At 52.0% G+C, this 16,785-nt stretch overlaps 1 protein-coding gene across 1 annotated transcript; it reads left to right on the forward strand.

Moving 5' to 3' along the window:
• Positions 1-772: 772 nt before the first annotated feature.
• EEF1G (eukaryotic translation elongation factor 1 gamma) lies at positions 773-11,418 on the forward strand. Its single transcript, XM_049644867.1, has 10 exons — positions 773-877; positions 1,962-2,120; positions 2,835-2,898; positions 3,053-3,195; positions 3,743-3,886; positions 6,013-6,142; positions 6,533-6,737; positions 10,542-10,714; positions 10,804-10,928; positions 11,182-11,418. The coding sequence occupies exons 1-10, from the start codon at positions 866-868 to the stop codon at positions 11,338-11,340; spliced, it is 1,314 nt and encodes a 437-aa protein (XP_049500824.1). The 5' UTR covers positions 773-865; the 3' UTR covers positions 11,341-11,418.
• Positions 11,419-16,785: the final 5,367 nt, after the last annotated feature.

The following is a 16,785-nucleotide window of genomic DNA, read 5'->3' on the forward strand; positions in this document are numbered from 1 at the left end:
TGCTGCCCAGATTTATATGGTGACGGCCTGAAATTGGGGTTCAGGGTTCTCCAACCGTTCTCTCACTTGACAGAATTCATGCTGCTCTTATTAAAATGGGTAAAACATTCTCCGACCTGAGCGTGGGTAAAGGGCAGCCCATCGTGGGTAAACTGCCCCTAAGGGTGACGAGCGGAAGGGATCCGCTGTGTTCTCTCTTGGCCCTCCCCTGCTGCAGGACCAGTACCAGAGCCGTTCCTGCAGTAACTGCATCCCGGAGCCGCATGGTGATTTAATGCGAGGAAACCTCACTTCTGCAGAGGGTTTCTGACCTGGGCTCCGGATAGACATTCATCCTCTCTAGAAAACCAGAGCGGGAACAAATGGAATTATCCACGCAGGAGTTGTTTCCGCTCCAGTGAGTGTCCCACAATCCTGATGTCAGGGGGCTGGCAGGATCCCCGTCAAGTCACCGCGGGTTCCCGAGCTGGAGGGGAACGCTTCTGGGACCCCGCGCGGCGCGGAGCTGGCAGCGGTGCCACGTCGCCGCCCAGAGGAGGCCCTGGATTGCGGCTCATTCTCACAGTTTACCCTCCGCGCCTTCTACCTCCACGTCGGGACTCGGATTGGCGGTGCTTGAGGGGCGGGCCAGTCGAGAGTCCCACTGCGCAGGCGCGGGCTTTTCCGCGCAGGCCGGCAGGCCCCACCCCTCTCTTTTCCCAATTCGGCGCCGCGGGATACCGAACTGTCGTGCGTATGCCTTCTATGCCGTCCTCGCTTTGCGGCTGCTGTTTCTCCACGGCTCTCCCCTTCCCCCCCTTCTCTCCCGGACGGCTTACTTTGCGGCAGCGCCGAGAGCCCCACCCCCTTTCTCTGCGGAATCACCATGGCGGCTGGGGTAAGTTTGCCGGCTCTGGCGATCCAGGTCACGGTATCCGACGCCATCCTCTGCCCGAGTGGGGCCCTCCGGGGTCAGAGGAGTTCTGGGGCCGAGTGGGGAACTGGTGGGGGGTCTAGAGATCGTACTGTTGGGAGAGCAAGGCTTCCAGGCCCCGGAGGGGAACTGAGGCTGGGGCTCTCGGAGGCCAAAGAGGTGGAAGGGTCTGGGGTAGTGGAGAAAAGAGATGTCAGATCCTGGCCGTCTGGGGCCTGAGAAAAGGGTTCGGGTTCACTGCCGCTTCGAGACATGGTATCCGGGCAGGTTGACAACTTTTGTGACCGTTTTGTGGGGCACCAGCAGGGACTGGGTTAAGACGAGGGTCTTTGTGGGCAGGTACGGCTGTCTCCGGTTAAGGGTTCATCATCGGGGAGGTTGGAAAGTGAGAGGAATCCCCGGACGGTGGAGTCAGCCCAGCTGGACCGTTAAGAGAAGGACTAAGAGAAGGAGAAGCTACTGCCAGGGAACTCACTGCGGGACGGGACGGGGGGGGGTGGGGGGGACGTTAGTTAGCGTGACAAGAAGGAACGGGCTTTTGGGGAGACCGAGTTGATTTGGGAGGAGAGGATGCCATTCGGTTTCGCCTGGCTGTTCTGAAGGGAACTTGGAAACGGTCGGTGTGTGTGATAAACAGTGATGGTGCTTTAAAGGGATGAGCGGCTCAGCGGTGGAGTAGGCAGGTACTCGCCAACCATCAATGAATGAAACCAGGGAAAGGAGGAGTGTCTGTTTGTCGGCAGGTGGAGTCTGCGGGTGCTGGAAGTTCTGGGTTTCTTGAAGATACATTTGAGGGGATGAGAGTGCTTCTAGAGCTGTCCTTAGGGAAGGTCAACCCTGTCAACAAGCTTTATTTAGCAGTTGGTGTGTAGTTCTGTCCCCGGTATTTCAGAGGACTCTGATTACACATGACACATAGAAGAGAGTTTGGTTTACCAGAGGGAGTTGAACCGATTGGGAATAACTCAGGGAATTTATCCCTGGAGGTGACATTTAGAACTGAGACCCTTCTGTCGTTAATAGTCTCCATCTTCCCCTCCCCCCACAGACCCTGTACACATATCCTGAAAACTGGAGGGCCTTCAAGGCTCTCATTGCTGCTCAGTACAGCGGGGCTCAGGTCCGCGTGCTCTCCGCACCACCCCACTTCCACTTTGGCCAGACCAACCGCACACCTGAATTTCTCCGTAAATTTCCTGCCGGCAAGGTGAGTAGGACGGTGGAGAGGGGTCTCCGGACCTGAGAATCCAAGGAGGCCTGAAGATGGCCTCCATCTTTAAAAGGGCGCTTTCCATATTACAATTTATTTATTTTTTTCACATTGCGTTGACTTAAAAAATTTTTCATTTTGAGACAAGCGTGTATTTGCACATAGTTGGGAATAACGCAGAGCCTGTTCGGTGACCTGTTGTAAAATTCACAGGTTTCTTTATTCGTGGGAGAGAGAATGAGTTTTGACTGTTTTTAGTGCAAATGTATCCGGTATCTGCCATGAGCTGACCGAGGGGCTTTTAGAGATGGGTAACTAACCATACTAAACAGAAGAGATCTGTGTAGTGTGGGGAGTACCGCCCTGCTTTCAAGAATATGGAGAAAAGAGACAACATTTAGTTTCTGGTCTTTTGCCTATTTGATTGAGGGATCTTACAGAAGTGTTTGATAATATCTAAATCTTTGGGTTTTCCATGTGAGTTCAGATACCAGGGATACCAGGTAACTTAAATATTTTTGGTTCTGGGGTTTCCGATAATATCAATAGTTCGTGTCAGTAGTTGCTTAGTAAGGATCATCAGCCTTAGAAAAGAACTTTCATCCCAAACGACTCTAGGGCCTGGGATTGGCTAGTGAGAAATTACTGTGTACTTTACTTACTATTTTTTTTTTTTTTTCATCCCACTGCTCCTTGACTGTTTCATCCCAGGTTCCAGCATTTGAGGGTGACGATGGATTCTGTGTGTTCGAGAGCAACGCCATTGCCTACTATGGTAATTTGCGGTGGGAGTGGGAACGGGAAGATCTGGAATGAAGGGGGTAGGAGAGGATAAGGGTGAGCTGGAGTGACAGGAGAGGCACGTTCATGGGCTTGGATTGGTGTTGGCATGACCCCAAAGTTCTGACCTTTGTGCTCTGCCTCTGCAGTGAGCAACGAGGAGCTGCGGGGAAGTACTCCTGAGGCCGCAGCCCAGGTGGTGCAGTGGGTGAGCTTTGCTGATAGCGACATAGTGCCCCCAGCCAGCACCTGGGTGTTCCCGACCTTGGGCATCATGCACCACAACAAGCAGGTAAGCCTTGGAACTTGGGGAGAAGCCGGGGGCAGGGCTGGCATCAGCTCCTGAGTGTCGGGAGTAAGGAATTAAATAGATTGAGGAGAGGAGACGCTAAGAACATACGGATGATAAAAGACCTAATCTCTTGGGCGTGAGTTTGGAGCACTGGGCTGTTGACGGTATCCGGGTTGTTTTGTCACATAGACCCAGTGGAGGTGGTGCCTGTCCCGAGTGAGATTCCTGCTGTAGAAAAGCTATACCCAGTGGCAGGAGGGTGGTTAAACCGGGTGACCTCTGAGGTTCCTTCTCAAATCCAAAAATACAGGACTGTGGTCAGTGTAGTGGGAAATTAAGCCAGACTGCGCCATGAAGAAATTTGACATCGAGAGCTTCAATGTCCGATAACATTTGGAATGATCCTAGAGTCTGACTCCATTGCAAAAGGGTTGGGGATGAGCCAGAACTTAGTAAGTGAAATAGTTATCTTAGTTTGATCGTTGGGGGAGGGGAGCAGGGAAGGGGGGGATACCCCCTATTAAGTTTGGTCGTTTGAAATCAATAGGCCACAGAGAACGCAAAGGAGGAGGTGAGGCGAATTCTGGGGCTGCTGGATGCTCACCTGAAGACGAGGACTTTCCTGGTGGGCGAACGTGTGACACTGGCTGACATCACAGTTGTCTGCACTCTGTTGTGGCTCTATAAACAGGTGACGTTTATAAAGAATCTGGGTCGGCAGAGGGTAGGTGGGGTTAGAAATTAAGGGATGAGTCTGATGAGTCATTTCAGGTAACAGCTCGACTCTAGGAATTCCAGATTTGAGTACCATGCTGCTTTTCAAACCCTTTCTGAGAAGTCTGGTAATGTTCTGTTGTCCTGATTTCTCTGTGGCAGCTAAGATGTTTCGTTTTGTTTCCATATTTCTTGGGAAAGCCAGCTGTGCTTGGTTGTAAAGACAGAGCTGGTCGCTTCGTCAAGAAGATCTTGTGGAGGCAGAATTAGGTTCGGTTCTTGGTTTCGTTACTTACAAGTTGTAGGTAGAGGTGAGTGAGAGCGACTGAGAATTCATTTAGTCCTTTTTTCTCTGTAAGCTATAAAACCAGGGTGGTAGTAATTACTCTTGAGGTTATCAGGTCAAAGAAAATGACATGTTGCTGGGTCCCGAGCAGCAGCTCTCGGACTGACGCTGGTCCAGAGCAGTAGTGTGGTAATTGTAAAGAAAAAAAGCACCTACTTTGTGTCAGACACGGTGCCAGGGGCCTCGCAGGCATCATCTTAGTCTTGCTCTGCTGTGCGGGTGAGGAGGAATTCGCACCTGGTCCAAGGGCACGTAGCTGATAAATGGTGAAGGATTTGAACCCAGCACTGCAGAACCAACACTGCTGGCTGCTGTGCTCTATCTCTGTGCCAAGGTCACTTTCCCTCTGGTCTTAGGAAGCTACAAGATGGTAAATGAGTTGGTTTATGAAGCTGAGTTTAGTTTAAGGGACCGTGTGCTGTATTGAAATACTTCTTTGCTTTTGAATTTTTATTTACTTATTTTTGTTATTGAACATTCTTTAGCTTCTGAAGTTTGGATCGTGTGGTTAACATAGATGGTATTTGTTAATCTTATTTATTTGGCAAAATGAGTAATTGATAGCTCTGTGTGTCTGCGCTTTTTTTTTTTTTTTTTTTTTTTTAATTTTTTAAATGTTTTTTACTTAGAGATAGGGAGGGAGACACAGGATCTGAAGCAGGCTCCAGGCTCTGAGCTGTCAGCACCAGAGCCCGACGCGGGGCTCGAACTCACACACTGTGAGATCATGACCTGAGACGAAGCTGGGAAGCTCAATTCCCAACTGATTGAGCCACCCAGGCGCCCCACCTTTTTTTTGTTTGTTTATTTTTGAGAGAGAAAGAGAGAGAGAGACACACAGACACACACACACACACACACACACACACACACACACACACACGGCTTGAGTGGGGGAGGAGCAGAGAGACAGAGACACAGGATCCAAAGCAGGCTCCAGGCTCTGAGCTGTCAGCAAGAACTATGCGGGGCTTGAACCCACAAACCAGAAGATCATGATGACCTCAGCCAAAGTCAGTTGCTCAGCCATTTGAGCCACCCAGGCATCTTCCCCTCCCCACCTCCACCTACCTACCTTCCTTCCCTTCTTTCCCTTCCTTCCTTTCCCTTTTTTAAAAAAATTTATTGAATTGGAAGATTGGAATATGTTGGTGTGAATTGGCTTTGTAAAAGAAGTAAGGTGCCAGGGGCGCCTGGGTGGCTCAGTTTTTGTTAAGTGTCTGACTCTTCGGTTTCTTTTGTTGTTGTTGTTGTTGTTGTTACTATTATTATTATTTTGACTCTTAGTTTTTGCTCAGATCGTGATCTCTTGGTTCATGAGTTTGGTTTGTGAGTTCCAGCCCTCCATCAGGCTCTGCACTGAGAGTGCAGAGCCTGCTTGGGATTCTCTCACTCCCTCTTTCTCTGCCCCTCCCCTGCTAGTTCCTCTCTCTTGCTCCCTCTCAAAATAAATAAGCTTTAATTAAAACAAAAAAAAAAAAAAAAAGGAGTAATGTGCCGTGTAAACATTTGTGCTAGGTAGATTTGTAGTAAATGAGGGGTGGGATCAAGCACCCGTTAAATTGGACTGTACTGTGAAAAAGAGGAAGGTGAGCAGGAAGTAGCCCCCCAGGTAAGAGGGGACTCTAGGGAGCTGCCATCTGGGGGCTTGAGAGGAAGGTGGAGCTTTGATCTAGAAAGAAACAAGGGTCTCTGGCTTGACACTCTTCAGGACCTTTCTCTCCACTGACTCGGTTTCCACCCTTCTGTTCTGACAGGTCCTGGAGCCGTCTTTCCGCCAGGCCTTCCCTAATACCAACCGCTGGTTCCTCACCTGCATCAACCAGCCCCAGTTCCGAGCTGTCTTGGGGGAGGTGAAACTCTGTGAGAAGATGGCCCAGTTTGACGGTAGGTCGGAGCAGGGGGAAGAGCCGTGCGACCTGACGCAGGGGCTGGTTCGTTCAGTCTCAACCCTTTGATGTTCCATCAGGCTTTTGGGTTATGGGGACCCACAGAATGTAGGGTATCCCACATAGTGACCGATATTTCAGGAAACTTGTTTCATAAGCATACGTACCCTCCCTTGTTCGTATTCACGTCTAGCAACAGTGGTGCGTGTTTGTTGCCGAGGGTCGTGTTCTTGGCTTGGGGACGTATGGGGAACTGATGGCAGCGCAGGGCCTAGGCCCCTTCGTAGTCCCACCCAGCAGTTTTCCTCTGTTACCCTGCTCACTGCCTGGCTTTAGAGGCACATGGAAAGAGGCAGGACATTGAATTCTCTCCCTTCCTCTGTACCAGCTAAAAAGTTTGCAGAGAGCCAGCCTAAAAAGGACACCCCAAGGAAAGAGAAAGGTTCTCGGGAAGAGAAGCAGAAGCCCCAGGCTGAGCGGAAAGAGGAGAAAAAGGCCGCTGCTCCTGCTCCCGAGGAGGAGATGGATGAATGTGAGCAGGCGCTGGCTGCGGAGCCGAAGGCCAAGGACCCCTTTGCTCACTTGCCCAAGAGGTAAGGATACTGGAGAGTTAGGGACCCAGGAAGGCCAGTGCGTCCCTGTGCGTGTTCCCCTTACACAGCAAGGGCCCAGAGTTTTAGGGTGTCCGTGCAGGAGTGAAGGATGTTTGTTTGCAAGTAAAGCAACTTCTGAGTTTATTCTCAAGAATTGGGTGAATTTTACAAATTTTTTTTAACGTTTATCTTAGAGAGGGAGCGGGGGAGGGGAGAGGGAGACACAGAATCCGAAGCAGGTTCCAGACTGAGCTGTCAGCACAGAGCCTGACGCGGGGCCCGAACTCAAGAACCATGAGATCATGACCTGAGCCAAAGTCAGACGCTTAACTGACGGAGCCACCCAGGTGCCCCAAGAACTGGGTCCATTTTAAAAGTGGAAGGCAGATTCTAAGTACGTTTCTTACATTTGGGAAAAAGATAAGAACTCCCTTTCTAGCAAATAGACGGGGCACAGCATTGGATGTGGAGGTAAAGTGGTCTTGAACGTGCTCAGTCAGATTTGAGAGCCCCCAGAGCTAACAGGGAGAGGATACAGAGAGCCTCACGTCTGCCCTGCTGGGCTGGCTCTGAAGCCCTGACACCAGGTCAGTGTCGTTTGATGTTATTTTTACTGTTTGGATGGACAGACAATGTAAAAATTCTTACTGAGAAAAAGGAGGGTGACCATGGCTCCATAGTGCCTGTCTGGTTCATTTTTGGGGGGGGGAGTTAAACCCCTCAAGGAGGAAGAGATAGATGGGATGGTCGTCACCCCACCCACTTCCAACCGTTTCAGTAAAGGTTGGGGTTCTTGGAAGAAAGCGCGGTCAGAGGAAACTTTCGGGTGAAAATGGTGGGACGTCTAGTACTTGCCCGCTTCTCCAAACTCAAGTTCTCAGTCACTACCCTAGGTCATTCATTAGAATTGCAGGCCTTATGAGGTGCCTGGGTGGCTCAGTTGGCTGAGCATCTGACTCTTGATTTCACCTTAGGTCATGATCCCAGGGTCGTGGGATCGAGCCCCATGTTGGGCTCCTCGCTGAGCACGGAGCCTGCTTGGGATTCTCTATCTCCCTCTGCTCCCTGCCCCTTGCACGCATGCTGCTCGTGCGTCCTCTCTCTCTCTCTCTCTCTCTCACTCTCACTCTCACTCTCACTCTCTCTCACTCACTCACTCTCAAAAAAATTGCAAGCGTTATGATACTGGTCTTGTCCGTAGCCACATATGTAGTTCTTGTTTTTCCCTGCTTTTCTCACCTGCTCACTCTGCCTTTCCCGAAGCTGTCTGGCCTTTCAATAGTTCTGTTAGTGTTTAACAGGGTTCAGCCTCCCTTATTTTGTACTGGTTTTCTTTTCTTTCTTTTATTATTTTTATGTGTACTTATTTTGAGAGAGGGAGTGCTAGCGGGGGAGGGACGGGACAGAGGGAGAGCGAGAGACTCAATGCCAAGCAGCCCGTGCTGGCAGCGCAGAGCCCAGTGTGGGGCTCGAACCCACAGACTGTGAGATCATGACCTGAGCCGAAATCAAGAGTCGGACACTTAAGCGACTGAGCCACTCAGGCGCCCTGTAATGGTTTTTTATGGGTTAACCCAGCATGAAGGTGCACGCTGCTGGAGGGTACGATAGGAGCGTGGAGACTTCTAAATGACGAGCATCCTAGTGCTGGGTGGTCACCGTTAGGAGCTGCTGTTTCCCCGTTTGGGGAGAAACTTGGAGTGTAGCTCTTAGGCCTAGCAGCTCATACAAGACCAAGGAAGGTTTCGGGTGCAGCTGTTCTTTACAGATGTATTTCTTTTTGAACCGAAGTGACGTACTTTGAACTTAGCACAGGGGCAGGTCAAGAGTTGAATAGGCTTTTTGGCTGGGCGTGTGTGAGTATGCTCTGATAACTAACCCGAATTACATATGCTGTTGTAACACAGACACCGTTAATTTTTAGAGATTTTCACATATATTAGGTCTGTATACTCTGGGCAGAAAACAAATCAATAAACTGAAAATCTTTAATAAACTTTGCATTTCTTCTTTTGGGGAATGTTGGTTAATACCCATTTGTTGTATTGCCATGACGCTCTACTGGGCTGCCTACCTAGATGATTTTTCCCCTGGATTTTTTTTTTTTTTTTTTTTTTTAAATGTTGAGAGAGCACGGGAACATGTCCGCGTGTGTGTGCACACACACGTGAGCATGAGCTTGAGCGGGGTAGGGGTGGAGACAGGGAGAGCGAGAATCCCAAGCAGCCCCATGGAGCCCCAGAGTTCGATCTCCCAAACAGTGAGATGGTGACCTGAGCCGAAATCGAGAGTTGGACGCTTAACTGAGCTACCCAGGTGCCCCTCCCCTGGATTTTTAAGATCACCAAGGTTATGTCTTCAAAGATGAATACTATTTGTCTCGAGTTAGTTCTAGTCCTTTTAAGGCCTTCCAGCTCAACTTGTTCCAGGAGCTGTTGAGAGCCTGTGGTCATTTGGTTGGGAAATGGATGCAACGTGGTCACAAATTAGAAAGTTCCAACAGTTTGGGAAGGTGTGAAGAAAAAAATCCCCGGTCCCTTTTTTGGATGGTTGAGATGGAAGCTCCTCAGAGGAGGCCTCTGATGGGTATTTGGGAAGGAACATAGGACCCAGGGTTGAAGTCCAGCCTCTACTGTGCTGCAATGCAACAGTGGGCAGATCCGCACCACTTAATGGTTTCTAACTCCAGGGTTTGTTACTGTTACTTATGTTAGTGAATAATTGGACCAATGAAACATTTAGTAAGGGCTTTTTTTTTTAAATAATTTTTTTGTGTATTTATTTTGAAAGATAGTGATAGAGCACGAGCGGGAAGAGGGGCAGAGAGAGGGAGACAAGCCCAAGGAGGCTCTGTGCTGATAGTGGGACTCTAACGCGGGGCTCGAACCTACGAACTGTGAGATCATGACCTCAGTCGAAACCAAGTCAGATGCTTAACCATCTGAGCCACCCAGGCGCTCCAGCCATTAAAACATTTGTAAAAAGATACAGATATAGAGTGATATAGTATCAAATTAATAAATTGTAGAAGGCACAAAACTACATACGTCATCTTTGGAAAGTCACCAGTGGCAAGTGTATAAAAATATTAGTTGTCTTGTTTGCTGGCATCGTGGGTTTTATAACTGCAAAGAAAAGAAGTAGAACTGCTACCGTGAGAAGAGGGACCTCTCTGTAGCGGCAGAGCCTTCTCTGCTCAGTGTGCCAGATCTGAGCCAGATCGCTTCAAAAATAATCTGAACCTAAGGGCTTTTCAGCATCCGGACTTGTTCCTGGGCAGTGACTAAGGCCACGGGTGTAAGGTCTGGGGTGGAGTCCCTTTGAAGATGTTCACTGCTTACATTGCTGTCACATTGTAGTGTATGTAACCTGAAGAGGCCAACGGTGGGGGAAGAAAGTTGGGTGAGTCAGTTTTTAAGTGTGACTCAATGGGAAAGCACCCCCCCTCCCCCAGGGGCCTGCCAGGAAGAAAAGGGAGTGTTCATTCTAGGTCTCCGCCAGGGGGCAGCAGTTCCCTGTGCCTTTCTTGGGGCTGCCTCCTTCCGGCGCGCCCCGCCCCCCAGCAGGTCCCGCCCTCCTCAAGCCCAGCCGATTTAGGCAGGGAGCAAAGGAGTGCCCTAGACCCCTTGTTCATACCCCTTTAGCTCTCTTCCCTCGTAAGGTTGTACCCGTTTGCCAGTCCAGTGACCTCTTTAAACCAGTACATTTTAAGTGAAAATTGCCCTTAGCTTCTTTTTTAGCCTGACCGCCCTTGGTTGCCTCAGTAGGACCTCCACATTGACCTTGCTTTTTCCCTCCACTCAGTACCTTCGTGTTGGACGAATTTAAGCGCAAATACTCCAACGAGGACACCCTCTCTGTGGCACTGCCGTACTTTTGGGAGCATTTTGATAAGGATGGCTGGTCTCTGTGGTACTCCGAGTACCGCTTCCCCGAAGAGCTCACCCAGACCTTCATGAGCTGCAACCTCATCACCGGTGAGCAGAGGGTGGGTCTAGGAAGAAGGGAGGACAAGGTAGTGGGTGATGTGATCCTAAAGGCAGCGTGTTCTCTCTCACCCCTTCAGGAATGTTCCAGCGGTTGGACAAGCTGAGGAAGAATGCCTTTGCCAGTGTCATCCTCTTTGGAACCAACAATAGCAGCTCCATTTCTGGAGTCTGGGTCTTCCGAGGCCAGGAGCTTGCCTTTCCGGTGAGGAAAGTTGTAGGGGAGGAGTCTGTCTCTTGAGGGTGGGGCAAGGGTATGGGAGACACACTTTTATTCCTGTGCCTTGTAGGCATTCAGGAGAGTTCAAGGAACATGTACAGGAAGGAGCCGTCACAGTCACAGGAGTTTTAGGAGCTGATGACATGTGTCTGAGCTGGAACACATGAGCTGGAACAGGTGTGGGACAGTATCTGATAACCTGACCACATGCTTCTCAACCTGGCCTTTTTTTCCCCAGCTGAGTCCAGATTGGCAGGTGGACTACGAGTCTTATACGTGGCGGAAACTGGATCCTGGCAGTGAGGAGGCCCAGACGCTGGTTCGAGAGTACTTTTCCTGGGAGGGGGCCTTTCAGCACGTGGGCAAAGCCTTCAATCAGGGCAAGATCTTCAAGTGAACATCTCTTGCCGTCACCTAGCTGCCTGCACCTGCCCTTCAGGGAGATGGGGGTCATTAAAGGAAACTGAACATTGAACCCTTACCTGTCCTGCCTCCTTTGTGAGTGATGGCTTCTTCCAAGGGGACTAGTATACGTTAAAGCAGGGTATTTTATGGGCCTGCGGTACCTCCCTTTGCAGGAGAGAAGTCTTCGGAAGAGCAGAAAGAGAGGCCTCTGCTCAGTTTTGACTTTATTCACCCTGTCTCTACCATGATGACCGACTGCTAGCCTAGCTGGGAAAGACTGGGTATAGTTAGGGTGGGTAGGGACATGGAGTTTTGTAGCCACCTTATTGTTATTATTATTATTATTATTATCATTATTATTATTTTTAAGAGAGTGTGAGCAGGGGAGGGGCAGAGAGGGGGAGACAGAATCTGACGCAGGCTCCGGGCTCCATGCTATCATCACAGAGCCTCACCTTGGGGCTCGAACTCCCAAACTGGGAGATCATGACCTGAGCCGAAGTGGGACTCGTAATTGAGCCACCCAGGCGCCCCAAGTAGCTACCTAATTCTTGAGGACCAGATTGCAGACCTTCCCCAGTGAAGGGAGAGAGTGCCTGCAAATGGTGCTAAGAACTAACCTACAGTAGTGCACAGTGTCAAGGAACTTCGCGTTATTTCTCACAGATGCCCTGGAAGGTAGGTAGGTGGTGGCATCCAAGGGTCATAGTTTATAAATTCTTCAGACAAGTGGGAATACAAGCACAGAGTATTCAACAACAGGCACTGGCCCTCTTGGCCCTAACCTGGCTGTGGATCATCTATGGGGTGGTTTTTTTTTGGGTTTTTTTTTTTTGGTTTATTTTTGAGAGCGAGAGGCTGCACACATGCAGGTGCACGCACAAGTCGGGGAGGGGCAGAGAGAGAAGGAGACACAGAATCTGAAGCAGGCCCCCGCCTCTGGGCTGTCGGCACAGTCTGACGCAGGGCTCGAACCCATGAACCGTGAGATACCACCTGAGCCGAAGGAAGTCGGACGCTTAACCGACTGAGCCACGCAGGCACCCCTGGGGTATTTCTACTCTCTAACAAGGAAGTGGGCTTCGGAGATTTAAGTGACTTGCCCGTGGAGACAGGATTTTGGACGCAGTGGGTGTCACTGACGCCCGTGCTCTTAATGTGCCCTGCTGCTTCCTGGAATGTAGAGTAGTCATGATTGCCATCTGAAAACCCTGCTCAGACCTGTGGTTACTGTTTTCTCTCCTTTGAGCTTAATTTTTATTCCACCCTTTTCAGAGGTTCTTGTTCCTACTCTCTTTTTGAAGAGCTTTGAGGGTCTCCCTGTGTGTTAACAGCTCAGGGGAAGCTGGAAAGCTCTAGTTGGATTCGTGTTTTGAGGCATACGAAGAAACAGTCGCCACTCAACCTTTGGTCTCTAGTTTATGGTTTTATGTTTTTTTGTTGTTTTTTTTCTGCCACCTTCTTAGTGGGAGAAAGAAGGGCTTAGGTCGGGAGAGGAAGAAGGTGATCTTTCCAGGTACAGACAGGGTCTGGTAGCTTGGGAGAGGGTAAGGCTGTAATCTAGCTGGGGACCTGGACTCCAGTGGGGGTTCTGGGAAGAATGGGCCAAGCAGGGCTGTGGTCTGGAATCCAGCTGGGTGAGGATGGGTCGGTTCTTGCTCCAGTTTGCTCCCTGGCAGATCCTCTTGAGTCAGATCCAAACTTGCCACCTGTCTTGCTTCCGAGCATTCCCGGGCTGCTCTTGGTTAGGATCTACAAGTGCTAGTTGCTGGTGGGGCTGGGCCCTGCGCTGGGTGCTGGGGCCTTGCCGAACCTGTCAGACTCCCTCCGCGCCACACCTTCCTGGGCCTTCACTTGTGTCATCTTCCCCTGCTTCCCGGTACCCCCAGTCTTCCCGGGAGCTGAAGATTTGCTCAGAAGAGGCCCCGGAGTGGGGCCTCGGTATCCTGTCTTCCCAGGAGCTGAATACTTAGAAGAGGCCCAGGAGCGGGGCCTCGCTGTGGAAAAGGGGGGGGGGGTTCTGCAGGGTGGGTTAGAGCGCGGGCTGCCGCAGGCCTGGCACCCCATGTGGACTGGGTGGGTCTGGTGGACCCAGCCTCTCTCCGACTGCAGGAAGCGTGACTCATCCTCACGTCCTGCCTCCTGTGCCCCAAACTCTGGCGGTTTGGTGCAGAGAAGGGCGGCCAGGTTGTTGGATGAGGCCGGGCCTGCGCTTGGGGGAGGGCCAGTACCCACAAGCGGAGGTGGGGTGGGCAGCTCGAAGGGAGGGTGTCGAGGCCTCGGGTGGCTCTCGCTGTTGGCCTCCAAAGCGGGATGAAACTGAAGGGCCCCTTCCCGCCGGGGTGGGCAAGAAAGAGGTTAACAGCAGGAGTTTCTAGCGGCAGATGTGGGGCGGGAAAGAGGGGAGGTCCATCTGGAGTTGGTCGGGTCCCGCCCTGCCCCGGGGAGGCCTGAGTCACCGCACCGCCCCGGGCTCCCCGGGCTCGGGACTCTCGCCCTCCCTCCCCGATCCAGGCCAGGGCCCCGCGCTGGCTGGAGCTCGGCCCGGCTCCTCCGCTCTTCCCGGCCCCGCCCGGCTCGCCCGAGGCGGCCCCGTGAGCGCCTGCGCGCCAGGGGGGGGGACGTCTCTGCCGGGCCCTCTTCCTGACACGCGGGGCAGCAGGCCCGCGCCACCCGCGCACCACCTAGAACTGGCATCCCGGCGCCCACCGTGCGGCGCCTGCCGGCGGGGGCCGAGGTCCCGGGCAGGAAAGGGAAGGGGGTGTTGCCAGTGGGTCGGGGCTGAGAACGGGGCGTGTTCCTGGAGAACTAGGGTAAGATGGACCGAGGAGGCTGTTTTATCCACCTACTGGGCAAAACCTTAGAGCATCCCTAAAGGGAGGTGGAGAAACTAGAGAGGGGTCGTCGGGGCTCAAGGGTGCAGTTGACCGCAGACGAAATCTTTTCTTTCACTTGAATTCCAGTCTCGTTGACCTACAGTGTCCCATTCGTTTCAGGTGCACAGTATAGTGATTCACCACTTCCATACATCATCGCGGGGTGCTCATCAGACCAGGGCGCTCCTTAGTCCCCAAACCCCGCGTCAACCCAACCCCCCACCCTCCACTCCTCTGGTGACCATCCGTTGGTTCTCCGTAACGAAGTCTGTTTCTTGGTTTATCGCTCTTCTCTGTTTGCTCGTTTGTTTTGTTTCTTAAAGGCCACATAGGAGTGAAATCGTATGCTATGTGTCTGTCTCTGACTGGCTTATTTCGCTCAGCATGATACTATCCCCGCCCTTGCTGCAGATGAAATCTTGCCGGAGCCCCGAGTGTGAATGGGAACGCCTGTATGTATTCAGGTAGTTCCCATTGGTAACTGGTAGATACTGGTCATAAGCAGCTATTCATTTTAGCTTTGTTGGCGCTTCTGCTCAAGTCACTTATTAAAAAGTCGAAAGCCTTTAAAGTTCTTCCAAGAAAGACCTAGATTGTCTTCTTTTTTTTCATGTCCTGTTTGAGCTGGAGCTGGACAGCTGCTCGGCACACTGGGTCAGGCCCATCCCACCAGCTGCCCACATGCCCCAATGTGCCACTTCCCCTTTTGAAAGGTGGGGGGAAGGGTCTAGAGTGTTGAAGGGAGAGGAATAAAGTGTTTCGGAGGCTCCACCCAGTCATTTCTGAAATTAATACTGTCGGTTTTCATGGCAACCAGCACTCTTTGTCCCCAGAACCCAGAACTTTCCCTCCACACAATCAAATGGGTCTTCCTGGGTGACTCTGGCTTCCCTGCCTCTCCCCACCAAGCTGTACCTACAGTGCAGGGTAATTTCCCCAGCTTGGCCTGGTCCTCTGTGTGTTTGAGCGCAATTCTGGGGTCCTCACCCTCTCCTCTCTGCCTCCCCTAATGCCGGGGAGCTGAAATATAGGCACTCCTGAAAGGTTAGAGAAACTCCCACCTGCTCCTGTCTGTTTGCTCTAATCAGGCTGGCATGGCTCCCGGAGGAGGCTGTTGTTTTACTCCAGTGGAATTACTGGGGTGTCCCAGTGCTTCAGCGCCCAAGGGATGGGTGGAATGGTGGTAATGGCCGCTGCCGGACCCTAGCACTGAACGTCTCATAAGAGAGAGAACGCCATGGGCAGGTGGGACCTGCTGAAATGGCCAAAGTGCCCTTGGTGACCCTGGATCTCTAGATGTTCCTCGGCTCTTTTCATTCTTGTGGCCCCCTCCCCTTTGGGAACCTCCCCCTGCCCCCTGTTTCCCTGATATCCTCAGGATTACAAAGAAAGCCTACTGACCTTACCTTGTTTACACAATGGGCTGGCCATGTGCAGAACAGGGGCTGGATGGTCAGGGTTTGGGGCTATTTCTGATCGGATCTCCCATGGAATGTGCTTCCCTCTACTTCCAGCTGCCCCCTCCCCTCCGCAGCAGGAACAGCTGTCATGTGAGGGCCTCTCCCGCTGGCTCAGCCCTTTTGCAATCATCTGGCTGGCTCCACTGGGATGGGGGCGGATAGTGAGGATGGGCAGAGCCAAAGGGTAAATGAGGGGACCTGGCAGGGCCGGGAGGGCTATGGGGTTGAAGGCCGAGGGAAGAGGGGTTGCCAAGGCCAGGTAGGAGGGGTAGAGTAGGCCAGGGAGGCATTATGATGAGCTTAGGGCGCCCATCAAAGGCAGTGGGACCTGCAGTGCAACCGGAAACTTTCTAGGTGTAAGGGAGATGAGTTGGTTATAGCGGGACCCCGGGCAGTCATTCTTCAGGGAGCTCTGCATTTCCCCTGAGTCACAGGGAAGCCACGGGGTGCTTTCCTGCCAGTCCGCCTCTATGTGGGGCCTGAATCACCCAGTCACCTAGGGTGTTGGCTGCCCTACGGTGGTGGTGGTGCCTGTGCCTCATGCCACCCACTCCGGTTAGGACGGACGGGGGTTAGCAAACACACCCCTTTCTCCCATCGTCCTCAATGCTTACACTCTATCTCTTTGACTCAGACGTCCAGAATGTACCTTATTCGGGATTGGGATTGCCGGGGAGACCACATCAAGTCGTCCCTTTATTTCACCCAGGAGGAAATGAGCCCAGGGAGGGGAAGTGACTTATCAAGGGGGCATGCTAGCCTTTCCACAGTTCTCGAAGCCACTCACTGAGTCACTTTTGCTCCTAAGAGCAGGAGGGCGCTTCCCCCCAAAGCTGCAGGGAGAGAAAGATGCACGCTCGGTTTGGGAGGCAGAGAGAAGGTGGTATCCGAAGCCGCCAGCAGCCCTGGCTGAGCGAGAAGCATAGAAGTGGAGCAAGTCCCAGGGCAGGTCAACCCCGGTGCTCCAAGTCCTGGGGCGGGCAGAGGGCACAGGGTGTAGCAGAGGCGGGACTTCGAGTGACAGGAACCTCAACTATGTGGTGACTCAGGCTCTGGGCAGCCTAGGCCTTTCCTTCACGGCTCAGCCTGATCTCCCTCAAC

Source organism: Panthera uncia, chromosome D1 (genome assembly GCF_023721935.1).
Source record: "Panthera uncia isolate 11264 chromosome D1, Puncia_PCG_1.0, whole genome shotgun sequence".
NCBI lineage: Eukaryota > Metazoa > Chordata > Mammalia > Carnivora > Felidae > Panthera > Panthera uncia.

What these genes read in the sequence shown, in the direction of transcription:
- EEF1G (XM_049644867.1), top strand. An exon ending in TGTTGTGGCTCTATAAACAG is followed by an intron (nt 3,887 to 6,012) that starts GTGACGTTTATA and finishes CTGTTCTGACAG; the next exon opens with GTCCTGGAGCCGTCTTTCCG. An exon ending in GCCAGGAGCTTGCCTTTCCG is followed by an intron (nt 10,929 to 11,181) that starts GTGAGGAAAGTT and finishes TTTTTTCCCCAG; the next exon opens with CTGAGTCCAGATTGGCAGGT.